Raw genomic sequence first — 12,768 nt, 5'->3', positions numbered from 1 at the left:
CCAGGGGTGACCGTCTTTTTGAAAGATACCGTTATACTTTTCTTGGCATTGAGTTTTAAACCATGACTCTGGCACCCTAGTCTGTGCCAGGCCTTCTTGGAGGGTATTTGTCTCTTTGTGGGATTCTGTGACTGTGCCTAGTTTGCAACCATCTGTGTACTTAGTCAGACAGAGGTCATTGACATTAGTCTTGACTTCAGAGAAGTAGATGCCAAAAAGGAGCATTAGGTCTTACTTAGACTGCATGTTACATATATACATACCCTTAGATTTCTGAGTAAATGTAACTGACAGAATTTTGTGGTCACTCTGTAACAAATCCTTAGTATTACAACCTATCTTATTAACAAAAGCAAGATGATTGACTACTGTTTTGAATAATGCATTCTGACTTCTAAGAAACTTCCAGTTGTACCTAATGATATTTTGTAAACCAAAATTATCTAGACTATGTGTGATACATATTACCATATCAAATACTGCATTATTTACTTCTCAGAACTGGACTCCTGAGATACATGAAGGTCCACAAATATTTGTAGTTCAAATATGAAGTGAGTATCATATCAATATATAGAAATCGTCAATATATTTAGAAGCACCTTCCAGTGGAATATAAATGCAGGTACCTTCAGTGCTTTACAAGACCTAAGACTATTTCAGCTTGCTGGTGTTTGGCATGTATACTGCCCTCCAACTCGCCATATAACTTTTATTTAGCAGTGATCATGTATTTCCCATGAAGCAAGCCTCCTCACCCCTATCTCCTAAAACACATCCAGCTTCTGTGAACATGTCTGATGTTTGATTGTATGGTAAGTGAAGGAAACAATAACCACAGTAACGTATTTAGACCTGTTGATCTTGGACACATGTAGATGCACATCTCCCCTCAAGCTATCCATATTTGTGGGTTATGTAATTGCCCTTTGCTTTAGTACATAATCTGCCCACCAAAAACTAGATAACCACTTTCTGTACATATTTCTGTTGTGTGATTATAAAGAAAATGAAAGACAAAGGAGCCACAGTAATCAGTGTTATCTTGTTGTTAACAGTCACATGCACTGCCCTTAGGATAGCCACATCACAAAATAGTTCTGTGTTTTTATGCATATGCAGCTACCCTACCTCCCTACAAAAGACAGCTGCCTTCACTGTAACCCTCTGATGTCAGGATATGATGAAAGTGAAAGAAACATTATCACAATAGTATAGTTCTGTAGCTTTCTGTCCCCACCTCCCACCAAGCCATAGCAATAATCACTTTGCTGTGAACACTTTAACTGTGCTTTGCTTTCATCTGTCGACTGCTCTCCCTAACAAAACAGTCACTTTGGGAAAATCCAAAAAATGACAGCAGGAATCAGATTCACAATTAAAATTTATTCCACTGACTTAGCACCTGGGCCACAGTAGCCTTCAAAGAGTACAAAATTACAAAAAACACATTCCCCTATATATACACCACCTACAGTCAATTAATAGAATAATCAATCAATTAAGAAAACACTTTAATCAAATTTTAAAGCAAACTTCTCCAATTTACTTCTCTGTTTAAGACTTTTGGTGTTAAGATGTCAAATTTCAGTATAAAAACAGTTTTTTTTATATACTAAAATGTTCTTAATTAATCTTTCATCCCCCCTTCCTGATAAACACTTCTTCCAAAACTGTAGCTTGTAATAAACTAACGTCATTATGATGTTTTTCCAGAAAATGAAATGCCACATGACTTTCCAGTCTCTGTTTCTTAATGTCTCCTATATGTTCCTGCAACTTAATTCTAAATTTTCTCTTGGTTTTACCAATATAGAAAAGGTTGCAGGGACATGTCAAACAATATATCACACCTGCTGTGTCACATGAAAAATGATTATGTGGTATAAATATTTTCCCATTAATCCTAGGAAAACTCGATGTTATGTGACAACATATATTGCAGTTATTACAAGGTGTGGTGCCCAGGGGCATTAAGGAACCAGAAGGGCTTACTACCGGCAAAATAAAATAAGCTTTAACTAATTTATCCCCCAAATTCTATCCTCTCTCATAAGCAACATAGGGTGTAGTACAAATAATCCTATGCAGGAGTTCATCTCTCTGTACAAATTTCTAATAATGCTTTACTAATTCCCAAATTTTTGTGCTTAAAATATTATAAGTAGTTACAAAGAACATTTTTTCACCCTCAATAAAAATAATTCCTATTACTAACATGAGCATATCCCTTTGCTATTATTACATATCGGGAGGTGGGACTGTATTAATTTATCAATAGAATCCTTAATTAAATCCTCACTATAAACTCTATGTAAACACATAGACAAAGTTTGACAAATTTGCTTTTGTAAATCCAACTTATTATTACAAAGCCTGGATAATCTAATCATCTCCCCATAAGGTAAGGATTGGATGGTATGAACCGGATAGCAACTAGTACCAAATAAATATTGATTGCCATCCTCAAATTTATGATGAACTATAGTTTCAATAGAGCCATCTATCTCTCCAGATAAATGTAAATCCAAAAAAATTCACCTCTGTGCCACATTGTAAACCATCAAATTTAATACTGTTGTTGTTGATGTTTGTCTTTCGGCTTTTCCCGGTTAGGGGTCGCCACAGCAGAACTCCGGTCTGCTAATGATTGGCAGTTATTTTTTATAGTGTCGAATTGCCAGCCCGACGCCCAACCTTCAACGAAGGCACGCCCATTCAATGCATGTCTTTCGAATGCCCACTCGACTGTGGGGAGGACATGCAGACTCCACACAGAAGGCACTCCCAACCTAAGCCGAGAATCGAACGGAAGAACCTCTTGCTGTGAGGCAACAATGCTACTGCTGCACCACCGTGGAATACATCAAATTTAATATTGTACATATTATTATTTAATTCAGAAAGACACATTAATACTCTATCCAACCTCTCCATCACAAATAAAAATTAAATCATCAATGTATCTAAAGTAAAATATGTTGTTGTACAAATTCATTTTTATGTATGTAATCCAGCTCAAACATAGCCATAAAGATATTTGCATACATGGGTGCAAATGGTGCCACCATGGCTGTGCCTCTTAACTGATGGCAAACAACTTCATTAAAACTAAAATAATTATGTAGCAAACAGAAGTGAACAAGTTCTACCATAAAATGAGACCTCGGACTATCATCCAAAAAATATTGTAAGGCTCTTATTCCGTCATTATGCCTAATATTAGTGTACAAACTACATGCATCAATAGTAATCCAAAACATATTTTGATTCCAATGGATGGCTGATATCTTATCCAGAAAATCAAATGAGTCTTTAATATAACAGTCCAACCTCTCTACATGGGGTAATAAATAATTATGTATTAAAACCCCAACATTATGTAAAAAATAATTTACAGCAGACACAATAGGATGCCCCAGGGGATTAATATTGTCCTTATGTAGCTTAGGAAGACAATAAAAGGTTGCTAAATTACAATTATCTAAGTTAAATTTGGTATCTAAATCCTTCTTCAAAAAATAACCCAAGCGAACCCCCTTTTCAATTAAAGCAGAAAAATCTTTCATAGCATTCAAATATGTAGTAACATCACACATTTCATAAGTCAAATTATCATTCAAATGTTGCAAACACATATTCAAATACTGTGTGTAATGAAGCACCACAACTTTGTTGCCTTTATCTGAAGGCTTAATGATCAACTCATTCCTAGCCACAAGATTCTTAAGAGCCAACCATTCATTTTTAGTCATGTTATATTGGGGAAAAGTATGACTATATTCTTCAACCAGTTCCTGTACAGAGAAATTAAGTTTTTTTTTAATTAAGTTTGTTTAGAATTCTAGGAATTATTAGCTGACAGGTTGTGCAGTGACAGAAAAACATTTTAATTGGGATTGGATACTGTGGATGTGATGCTATGAATTATGTCATTAATTCAAATTCAAACTGGAAAGGGGAGGAATTAAACTGATTGTCTTAGCACCTAGCCAGCCCTGTTTCAGCTTGAAAACAAATCAGTTGTCAGGTTAGGAGATAAACCAGCAAGTTACTCTATACCACAGTCTTACAGACAACTGTGCAGACAAAAGTAAGATACATATAATGTTGTAAATATTTCATTTTAACTGCTGCAAAGATTAAGGCTGTCTATAATGTTTATAGGTTATTTGCTTTATCTGGAGATTAGAATGGCAAATTCTGCAAAATCATGATAAATTTAATTTCTTCGTGTATACCAGACAACATTTGATATATTGATACAGATTAAGCTTCTTTTGGCAAGAACAGTAATGCAACCCTTTATGTATGTGTTTCAAAGCTGTCAAATCCAGTGGAAGTGGGGAGCAAACAGTTGCTAATACATACCTATGGAGAGGCAAGCATAACATTGTTAGCAATAGCCTCGGAATGAATAGCACACCTAAAAACACAGAAGTAGCTTCATTTTCAGGCGTTCTTTTAACTTACACTTGAATATAGGTAATGTCTGTTGCTTTCTAACCTTTGGTGGTAGATGATTACATATGGTAGGACCTAACCTGGTTTTGTACAAGAGTGTGAACTCCTGATCTTGACATAGCAGGCACTGCACTGTGGTTGCTAGCCAACAAGGAGAGGGAATTAGAAGGATTCACTATGATAACCATTAAGCCCCAACTCTTACCTTCCTCTCCCAGAAGGAAGGGAGGAATGAATGAACCTATAAGGAATAGGGTTTGATAGTCACAGGTGGTGATGGTGGGGCAAAAAAAAGAAAAGTAAATAAAAATGATACTTGCATATGTTTGGCTTTAAGTACTTTGTCAGGTGTTATGCATGATTTTATGTAGTTTCACTACTGATTATTTACATTTAATACATGTGTTTCATATACTTAAGAAAAGATGTATAACCTCATTTATTACAAAGGTAAAAATAAAATAAATGAAATGGACAGGACTTAGATTTTATTGTACACGCTGGTGCTTTAAATTCATGATGCTTTCATATCACACCATCACTATAAACTAAAAAGGTGGCATTTAGTGTACACACACTGAATGTCAGTCAGTCAGATTATAAATTTGCTGATTCAAAGCACAAGTCTGGGTTGGAAGATTCAGAATATTACAGCTTGCTTATGCAACAGGGGAATGCTTACTTTATGTACTGCTAAATAATAGTGTTTGTGGCAGTTACTAATTACTATTCAGAAGAAAAATGTTTTCTTTCTTTTTCAGAATGATTATGTCCTAACTGGTTGTGCAGATAATCATATTCGAATATTTCGAGTACAAACTGGTGTTTTTATGCAAACCCTGATGGGACACAGTGCAAGTATTGAGCATTTATGTTTCGATGGACATAGGGTGCTCAGTGCCAGTGCAGACAGGTATGAATTTGCAGAGACACAGTTGTCAGATAAATGACAGTTGGATTATGCAACACTATAACCCTTATGCTCTGTTACCTGCATAGGCTGCCAGACGCATCATGCAAATAATTAATAAAAAGTTCTGCATTTGTTTTTTATTTAACTGTTTGCCTATAGTTAGACATATAATCAACATGTAGACTGTTTCAGACTTCAGAAATGTGTTTAGTATAGTATAATGCATAACAACTAATTCTTTTTTTAAATACCTTTATTAACTCATCACTTAACATGTAGGCAAACATACATTAATAGAAAAGAAAACAAACCATATTGACATTTTTCCTTTCACATAAATTATACATCACATATACTTTCTTTCTTTATAACTATCTTCAGTCAAACATTACATAATTTGCTCAATTCCTGTCATCATTAAATCTCACCCCTCCTCTTCCTGAGCATTAATCTTCATATATTGTTCCCATGATTTCTATTTATTTGTATGTAATTTGCTCTTTCCCTTTTCTAAATATCCCTCTTCCAGTTTTTTTATCTCTTTTATAATATTCAGTACATCAAATACAGTTGGTTTAGACTTCGATTTCTGTTTACTAGAATTGCTTTTTTGGCAGCCAACAGAATTAAACTTAATACGGCCTTACTATCTCTAGGTAGCTCACATCCTGTATCTCAGCTCAAAAGAATAATTTCCTTAGCTATAGCCATTTGTTCACCCAATATTTCTGATAGATTACTCTGCAGAGAATATTTAAAAGTCTGGCAACTCATTACACTCCTAAAACATATGTTCCCAGTTACCTCTTTCTTCCCCATCACACATCCAACATTGCTTGTTCTTGATATCCTAGCTCTTCTGACTAATATCTATAGTTAAACTTTCTTAATATTTTTATATTTAACTGAATTGTTACTTTAAAAAATCTGTACCTGCTGGATCTATGTTAATTTGTATTTTGTCTCTTGTTAATTTGTCTTTTGCAGTATGTGTATTGTCTGAAAAATGTTATTGATTACTGTATAATTTCTGTAATAGTATGTATTTATGTACTTTTAAGATACATGTGGAGCTTTTCTACCCGGGCCTCCACTGAAAATGGGTTTTTCACCCATTCGGACTTTCCCAGTAACCAAATGTAAATAAATAAATAGATAAATAAATAAACATTTGCATATTTACCTGAGGAAAATTATTTGAAGTCTGCTTAGGGTATAAAAATACCTATGCAAATGCTTCCAAACAAAAATCCTAAACCTTCTGGACTTTATGGCAAACTTGGGAGCCATACATTTGTCCTCCCATTGTTCTGTCGTAAATTGCTTTTCCAGTATCTCTTCCCACTCTTTCTTAACCTCCTCTGATTGATTCATATAGTTATTGTGCAGAATTTAATATACCCTACTAATTATTATTTTTTTAACAGCAGCTTCTTTTCCAGATTCAACTAGAAACTCTGCCAGAGTTGGTCTTTCACTTTGGATTTTCCTATCCCTTCCTATTTGCCTATACTCTGATATCAATTCCTGGTAGGGAAGGCAGTCTGTAGCCTGCAGTCCAAATGTCTTCTTGGCTCATCCCACTCTATTACCTTTCCCCTCTTTAGTTATTTGCTCCCAATACCTTGGTTCCTTTGCCAGATTTCTGCAGTAAATACCCCTCTTTGCAGTCACCTCTGTTGTCAAAATCTCCTTTTTCCATTCTCAAGTTGGCTTAGTTCTTAAAATACTTTTGCTATTTTATGAATATAATATTCTTATGGTTATTATTCTCACTGAGGATCAAAATACAACTCTCTTCTTATTTCTTGAACTTCACCATCATCGTCCATTTCCATTTTGAATTATAATCTTCTGCTTGTTTTATGTATATGAGCCTTAATTGTGTAGCTCTAAAACATCCCTTTAAATCAAGTAATCCTAAACCACTTTGTTCTACTGGAAGGATCAACTTATCCCATTTAACTCTGCTTTCTTCCTCTTCCAGATAAATTCCTTCAACTCTTTATTACTTATTATCCATACCATCTCCTCTGTTTGATAAAAATATACCTGACCCATCTAAACTACCAATTTTTTTGTTGCAGTTTATTGATCTGTTGGAGAGTAGGGTAGGCCAAACTTCCATTTTCCCCAACCATGGTTAATAAGGTTAATAAGATTAATAATATGGTTAATAAGACAAGTGAATTCCACTCTTGGATTGCTCAATACTCCCCAAACATAGTTGCTCTTCCTGATACCTGGCTTAAACCACACATTACTGATAATGAATTCCTTCTCCCAGGTTACAACATGCTGTGCCTTGATAGAACCCACAAGAAAGGATGTGGAGTTGATATCCTGTACTCTGACCTCAAAACCCTAACCCTACTTCCAAACCCTGTTCCCCACTTTCACCCTGCCGAGCTCCTTATAGCCAACTTTAAACCTAACAATCACAAAACAATAACAACAACTACCATCTACTTTACACCATGGAATGCCATTCCCCTACTAGAGCAAATACTAAACTGGATCTCTGACCACATCCCTAATGAGACCATTATACTAGGAGACGTTAATACCAACTGGCTTACCCTTACAGCTACCTCTCCTACCACCTGTATTAACCTTTATGGCTATACCCAACTCATCTCCTCCCCCACTTTTCACAACAAATCTATCAATTCCAGTTCTATCATTGACTGGATTCTTGTTTCCAATCCCAACCACTATACTCAGCCTGAAACACTACCTGACTCCATCAGTGACCATTGCCCAATACGAATTCTTCGATTTTTCCCCTACATTCCCAAACCCCACAAATTCAAAGAATTTCAGAAACTGACTAACTTTAACTCTGAGACTTTCAACAATTCTCTCTCAACAATTGATTGTTCCACTCTTCTCACATTACCTCTAAATGAAGCAGTATCATACTTTAACTCCATCTTTCTTAACATGCTCAACTCCGTTGCTCCTCTATGCACTATTAGAGTTAAGTCCCACATCTTCCTTGGCTCACCAGCATAACTCGGTCTCTAATTCAAAAGAGAGATGCAGCTTGGAAACGTTGGTCCAAGACAAAATCTCTCTCGCAATACCAAACTTATAGAGAACTCAGAAATCTCACTAAAAAACACATCAATAATGATAAAAATAATTTTTACCTTCAACCCTAGAGTACACACTCCAGAAACCCCAAGAATTTCTGGAACAGCATGAACCAAATACTCCACCCTGATAATCCTTCAACACCCAACCCCTGCCCTAACAACTCACTCCTTGAAACTGCATCTATCTTCAACTCTTTCTTTATTGACACCATAAGCAAACTTATGCCATCCTCTGACCAACTCTACCCCTCACAACCCCCATCAAGAATCTTCCCCCTTTTCTCTAAGGCCCATTCCCACAAACTACATTAAAAAAACAAAACTCCTCCTAAAACTTAAACCATGCTCTCCTTCAGCTGATAAACTGCCAGCACTCTTCTATAAAACTGCTGCTACATCTATAGCATACCCATCCTAATTAATTGCTCTATCACTGAATCAGCAGTTCCTGTCTTATGGAAAAACTTCTATACCATACCCATACATAAAGGTGGTAATTTTACTGAACTTTCAAACTTTCAGCCAATTGCTATACTTTGTCCCCTCTCCAAAATGCACGAACATTGTGTACACAAACAAATCTTGGCCCACCTCATTCAACACAACCTGATCACCCCTACTCAACATGGCTTCAGCCCACATCACAGCACCTCCACTGATCTCATTTCCTTCTCCAATACCATCTCTCTAGCCAGAAACAACAATAAACTCATCTCCTGCTTATTGTTAGATCTGTCTCCTATCCTATCCCTCTCTCTAAACTCTCCCAGCTTAACCTTTCCTCTTCAACATTATCCTGGTTTAAAAGCTATCTCTCTGAATGGCAACAATCTGTTAAATGGCTCTCAGCTCTCCTTCCCTTTCTACTCATCGAAACTTGAGTCCCCACAAGGGTCTATTCTTGGACCTCTTCTCTTTAACATCTTTACCAATGAACTCCAAAAATCCTGTCCCCAATCATCTTTCATACAATACGTGGATGACTCCACAATTATTTCCATAGCAGACAGCCCAGCTGAACTGCTCACCATTACACAAGCATCTTTTAATCTCACAGAAACCTGGCTTACAAAAAACCTCATACACAATCCCAAAAAGTAACAAAATTTCTACTCTTCCTTCCAAAACTCCTCTGCCACCTTAAACCCTCATTTAACATTTCTTCACTTAACAACACTGTAATCTCTCCCAATAATGACACAAAGATACTAGGAGTAATCATAGTTGATCAACTGAAATTTGACCTACACATTCATTACTGCATCAAGAAAACCCATCAAAAGCTTGGCCTCCTTTACAGAAACAAAGTATATCTCACCTCTGACTCTCGGATCATACTTGCCGATGCTTACCTTCTTCCCAACCTTTTCTACTGTTCACATATCTTTACTAACTTTCAGTTATCTCTACTCTCCAAACTTGAAACTACCTATAACAAAGTTGCAAGATTTGCTGCTAATTTGCCTTCCAAATCTTATCACTGTCTGGCTCTTAGATCCCTCAACTGGCTTGAGTTCCCTAACAACCTCATATTTACCCAACTACATGCCATCCACTCCATCACCAATAAACCCTCTGTCCAAGTATTTGCCATCTAGTCTCACTCTATAACCCCTCACATCCCCGTAGGAGCACTGATCAATGTTTATTACAAATCTACAAACCAAAAAATCTGTAGGTCATATTCTGTATAGTTACTCACCTGCTATCCTTTGGAACAAGCTTTCCCTGGCCCTAAGAAGCATACCCCCACACACAAATTTAAGAAATCCCTCAAACATCATCTAAACCTCATCTGGACATGTTTCTGTAACCTACTTCCACCTAACCTTTCCAAAGCCTATTACCACTCTCCCTTATTCTCCTCCTCCTACCTAATACCTAGTACCATTCTTATACATCTCAACATCCTCTACATCCCAGTCTTGTTTTATCTTTTCTGATTCTGACTCTCAACTGCCACCCTCACTTATCTATTCTGGAATTCTGCTGTATTACTACTTCTACTAACATTTTTTATCATTCCAATTCTACTGGACTCACTAGGTATTCACTCGCACTAACACCCTCCCCCCTTTGAATACTACTAGTAATCCACTGATCTTATTCACTGTTTCCTGTTCCCTCATCTATGTGTTACTCTTATAACAATCTGTTTTAAATGCAGTTGTATAATGTGTCTCTTTTGCCTTCATTTTTGTTAATGCATTTTGTAGAAAATCACACTGTATTTTTACATTCACTGTAATTTGAAATATTATATAATATTACTTTGGAGCTTTGCTCCCCAGGCCTCCACTGAAAAATGGCGTTCGCCCAGTCAGACTATCCCGGTCAACAAATGTCAAATAAGTAAATAAATTATTCTCTGGCCTGTCGACAGCTGAAGGATAATCTCTTTTGTGTGTACTGAGTCTGACTGGAACAGCTTTACAGGTGACCCCCCCCCCCCCCAGCACAGCTGGGAGGGGTAACCTTATAATGTGTTTGAACTAGATCACTTGGCTTTTTTAAGTCCAAAGAACAGTGGCTGTACTTCAAGACTTTCATATATTACCAAGTTCCTCATCCTATAGAGACATTAAGTCCAGTGACCCTGCAGAAAAACATCATTTGCTTGTACACACAATCTTGCCCTTTCAGTTACTGCACACAGGTTGTGACCATATATGATGATGACTCATGTTATTCATTTAAAATTGACTGAGATCCTTGAGCAGGAATTGAACTACTGTTTCACCACTATAAGCAGTAATGTGCCCACAGCACTGTGGCCATTGCCCCAGACTGCTAATCACTCCCACCTTCCCCTTGGAATCGCTTATTAATAAGACACAGAATTAATTAAACTCATCCATTTAAGGTACCTGTCCCCTATCTCAAGACATTGATACATTTTTTTTCTGAGAGAGTACATCTGTCTTAGATTAGAATGTGCTAATACTTATCCTAGCCATTTCACAATTAGCTCGTTATGTGAGGGAAAAAAACAACAACAAAAAAAACAGTAACATCTGTAAAAAAACATGTATGCTACTTCTAGGTCCCAAACCAGACATTCCTGCAACCTCAACTGTGACATAATACCCTGACATTGAGAATGTGCAAAAAGGAAAGATTACAAGACCCATTTTTGGTGGAGTCCAACATCCACATTGAATAAATTCATCTGCATGTCAAGAATGCAGACACAACTTTCAGAGACTGCAGAAAGGAAATGGACGACTTTTGTGAGACAATGACAGTAAGTCATTTAAAATAGTAGCAACTGTAATTTTTTTTAATTGTTATTAGTGGTACACTTAGGGGCATGTACTGTTACATTGTCCGAAGTCCACTGAAGTATCACATCAGAAATGACTTGATTGTGATATTTTTCTCCCGCTGTAGAATTTCTGTTGGACATACATATGTGCAATGACATCAGCATATTACACATGCATTCTTATGTGGGCTTTTAAGAAACTTCCTGGACCAGCCATCATGTGCAAATGTAATCTGCTGGTTGTGGACAAAATATAAGTTTTCTTTTGAACTAGGAAAAGAAATGAAAATGCCTCACAAAACAAACATAAGGATGTATAACATCTAATCAGTTATGCATTTTTTATCTTAAAGGAAACAAGAAGCACATAATTTCATAACCCAAACATAAATTAACTATACAAGTAACTGGGTATTCATTAATGTATAGCTAATAAGTACAATGAACCAAACATAAAAATATAAAAGGGGCATGGTTTAAATTACTCCATGTGAGAGAAATCAATGACTGCTACAACAAAAAATCCTTCTAACCTAATCCAGTCAATTAACAAACAGTCCATAATTCCAAATCACAGTAGCATCAGAGAGACTGGCACAGTTTAAATTTCAGTAGTATCCTTTGACATTTTACATGGTAAACCATCTTTAATTTTTCCTCAATTTTTTTTTATTTTTCAAATACAGTTGAGTAAATTTCATAGTATTTGTATATAACATCTTAATAACTATGTACATTATTTACATCAGCCTGACACTATAACAGAGCTCAATATATATAATTACTTTATAGGTATAACAATCCAGTTATCATAGTGTATCTGTTCAGTTATTGTAAAGTGTCAATCAATGATAAGACTTTTTTCAATGGATTGTTAATAAATGGCTTAGGATGAATCATTAATTCTTTAATTTTAATTTCCAACAATGCTGTGGTCTTCAATAGGCTGTAGAAGTCTTCCAAAGTCAGCATTGTGTTTGTATTCCATCTTCTTTTTTACACTTCCTTGAGATTGCAAGTATTGTCCA

General features: G+C 36.1%; 1 protein-coding gene across 1 annotated transcript in view; it reads left to right on the top strand.

Annotated features, from left to right (window-relative positions):
• The window catches only part of LOC122804073 (F-box/WD repeat-containing protein 7-like), a 380,857-nt gene that overhangs the window by 127,611 nt on the left and 240,478 nt on the right, over window positions 1–12,768 (top strand). The window contains exon 4 of the mRNA XM_044073735.1: window positions 5,226–5,377. Coding sequence (XP_043929670.1) covers window positions 5,226–5,377 — 152 coding nt within the window. The remainder of the gene's footprint in view (window positions 1–5,225; window positions 5,378–12,768) is intronic.

The sequence above is a fragment of the Protopterus annectens genome, chromosome 6.part0 (assembly GCF_019279795.1).
Source record: "Protopterus annectens isolate FY-2018-M chromosome 6.part0, PAN1.0, whole genome shotgun sequence".
In the NCBI taxonomy this organism is placed as follows: domain Eukaryota; kingdom Metazoa; phylum Chordata; order Ceratodontiformes; family Protopteridae; genus Protopterus; species Protopterus annectens.
Note: the sequence above shows the minus strand (reverse complement) of the source record. Positions and strands in the feature narration are given on the sequence as shown.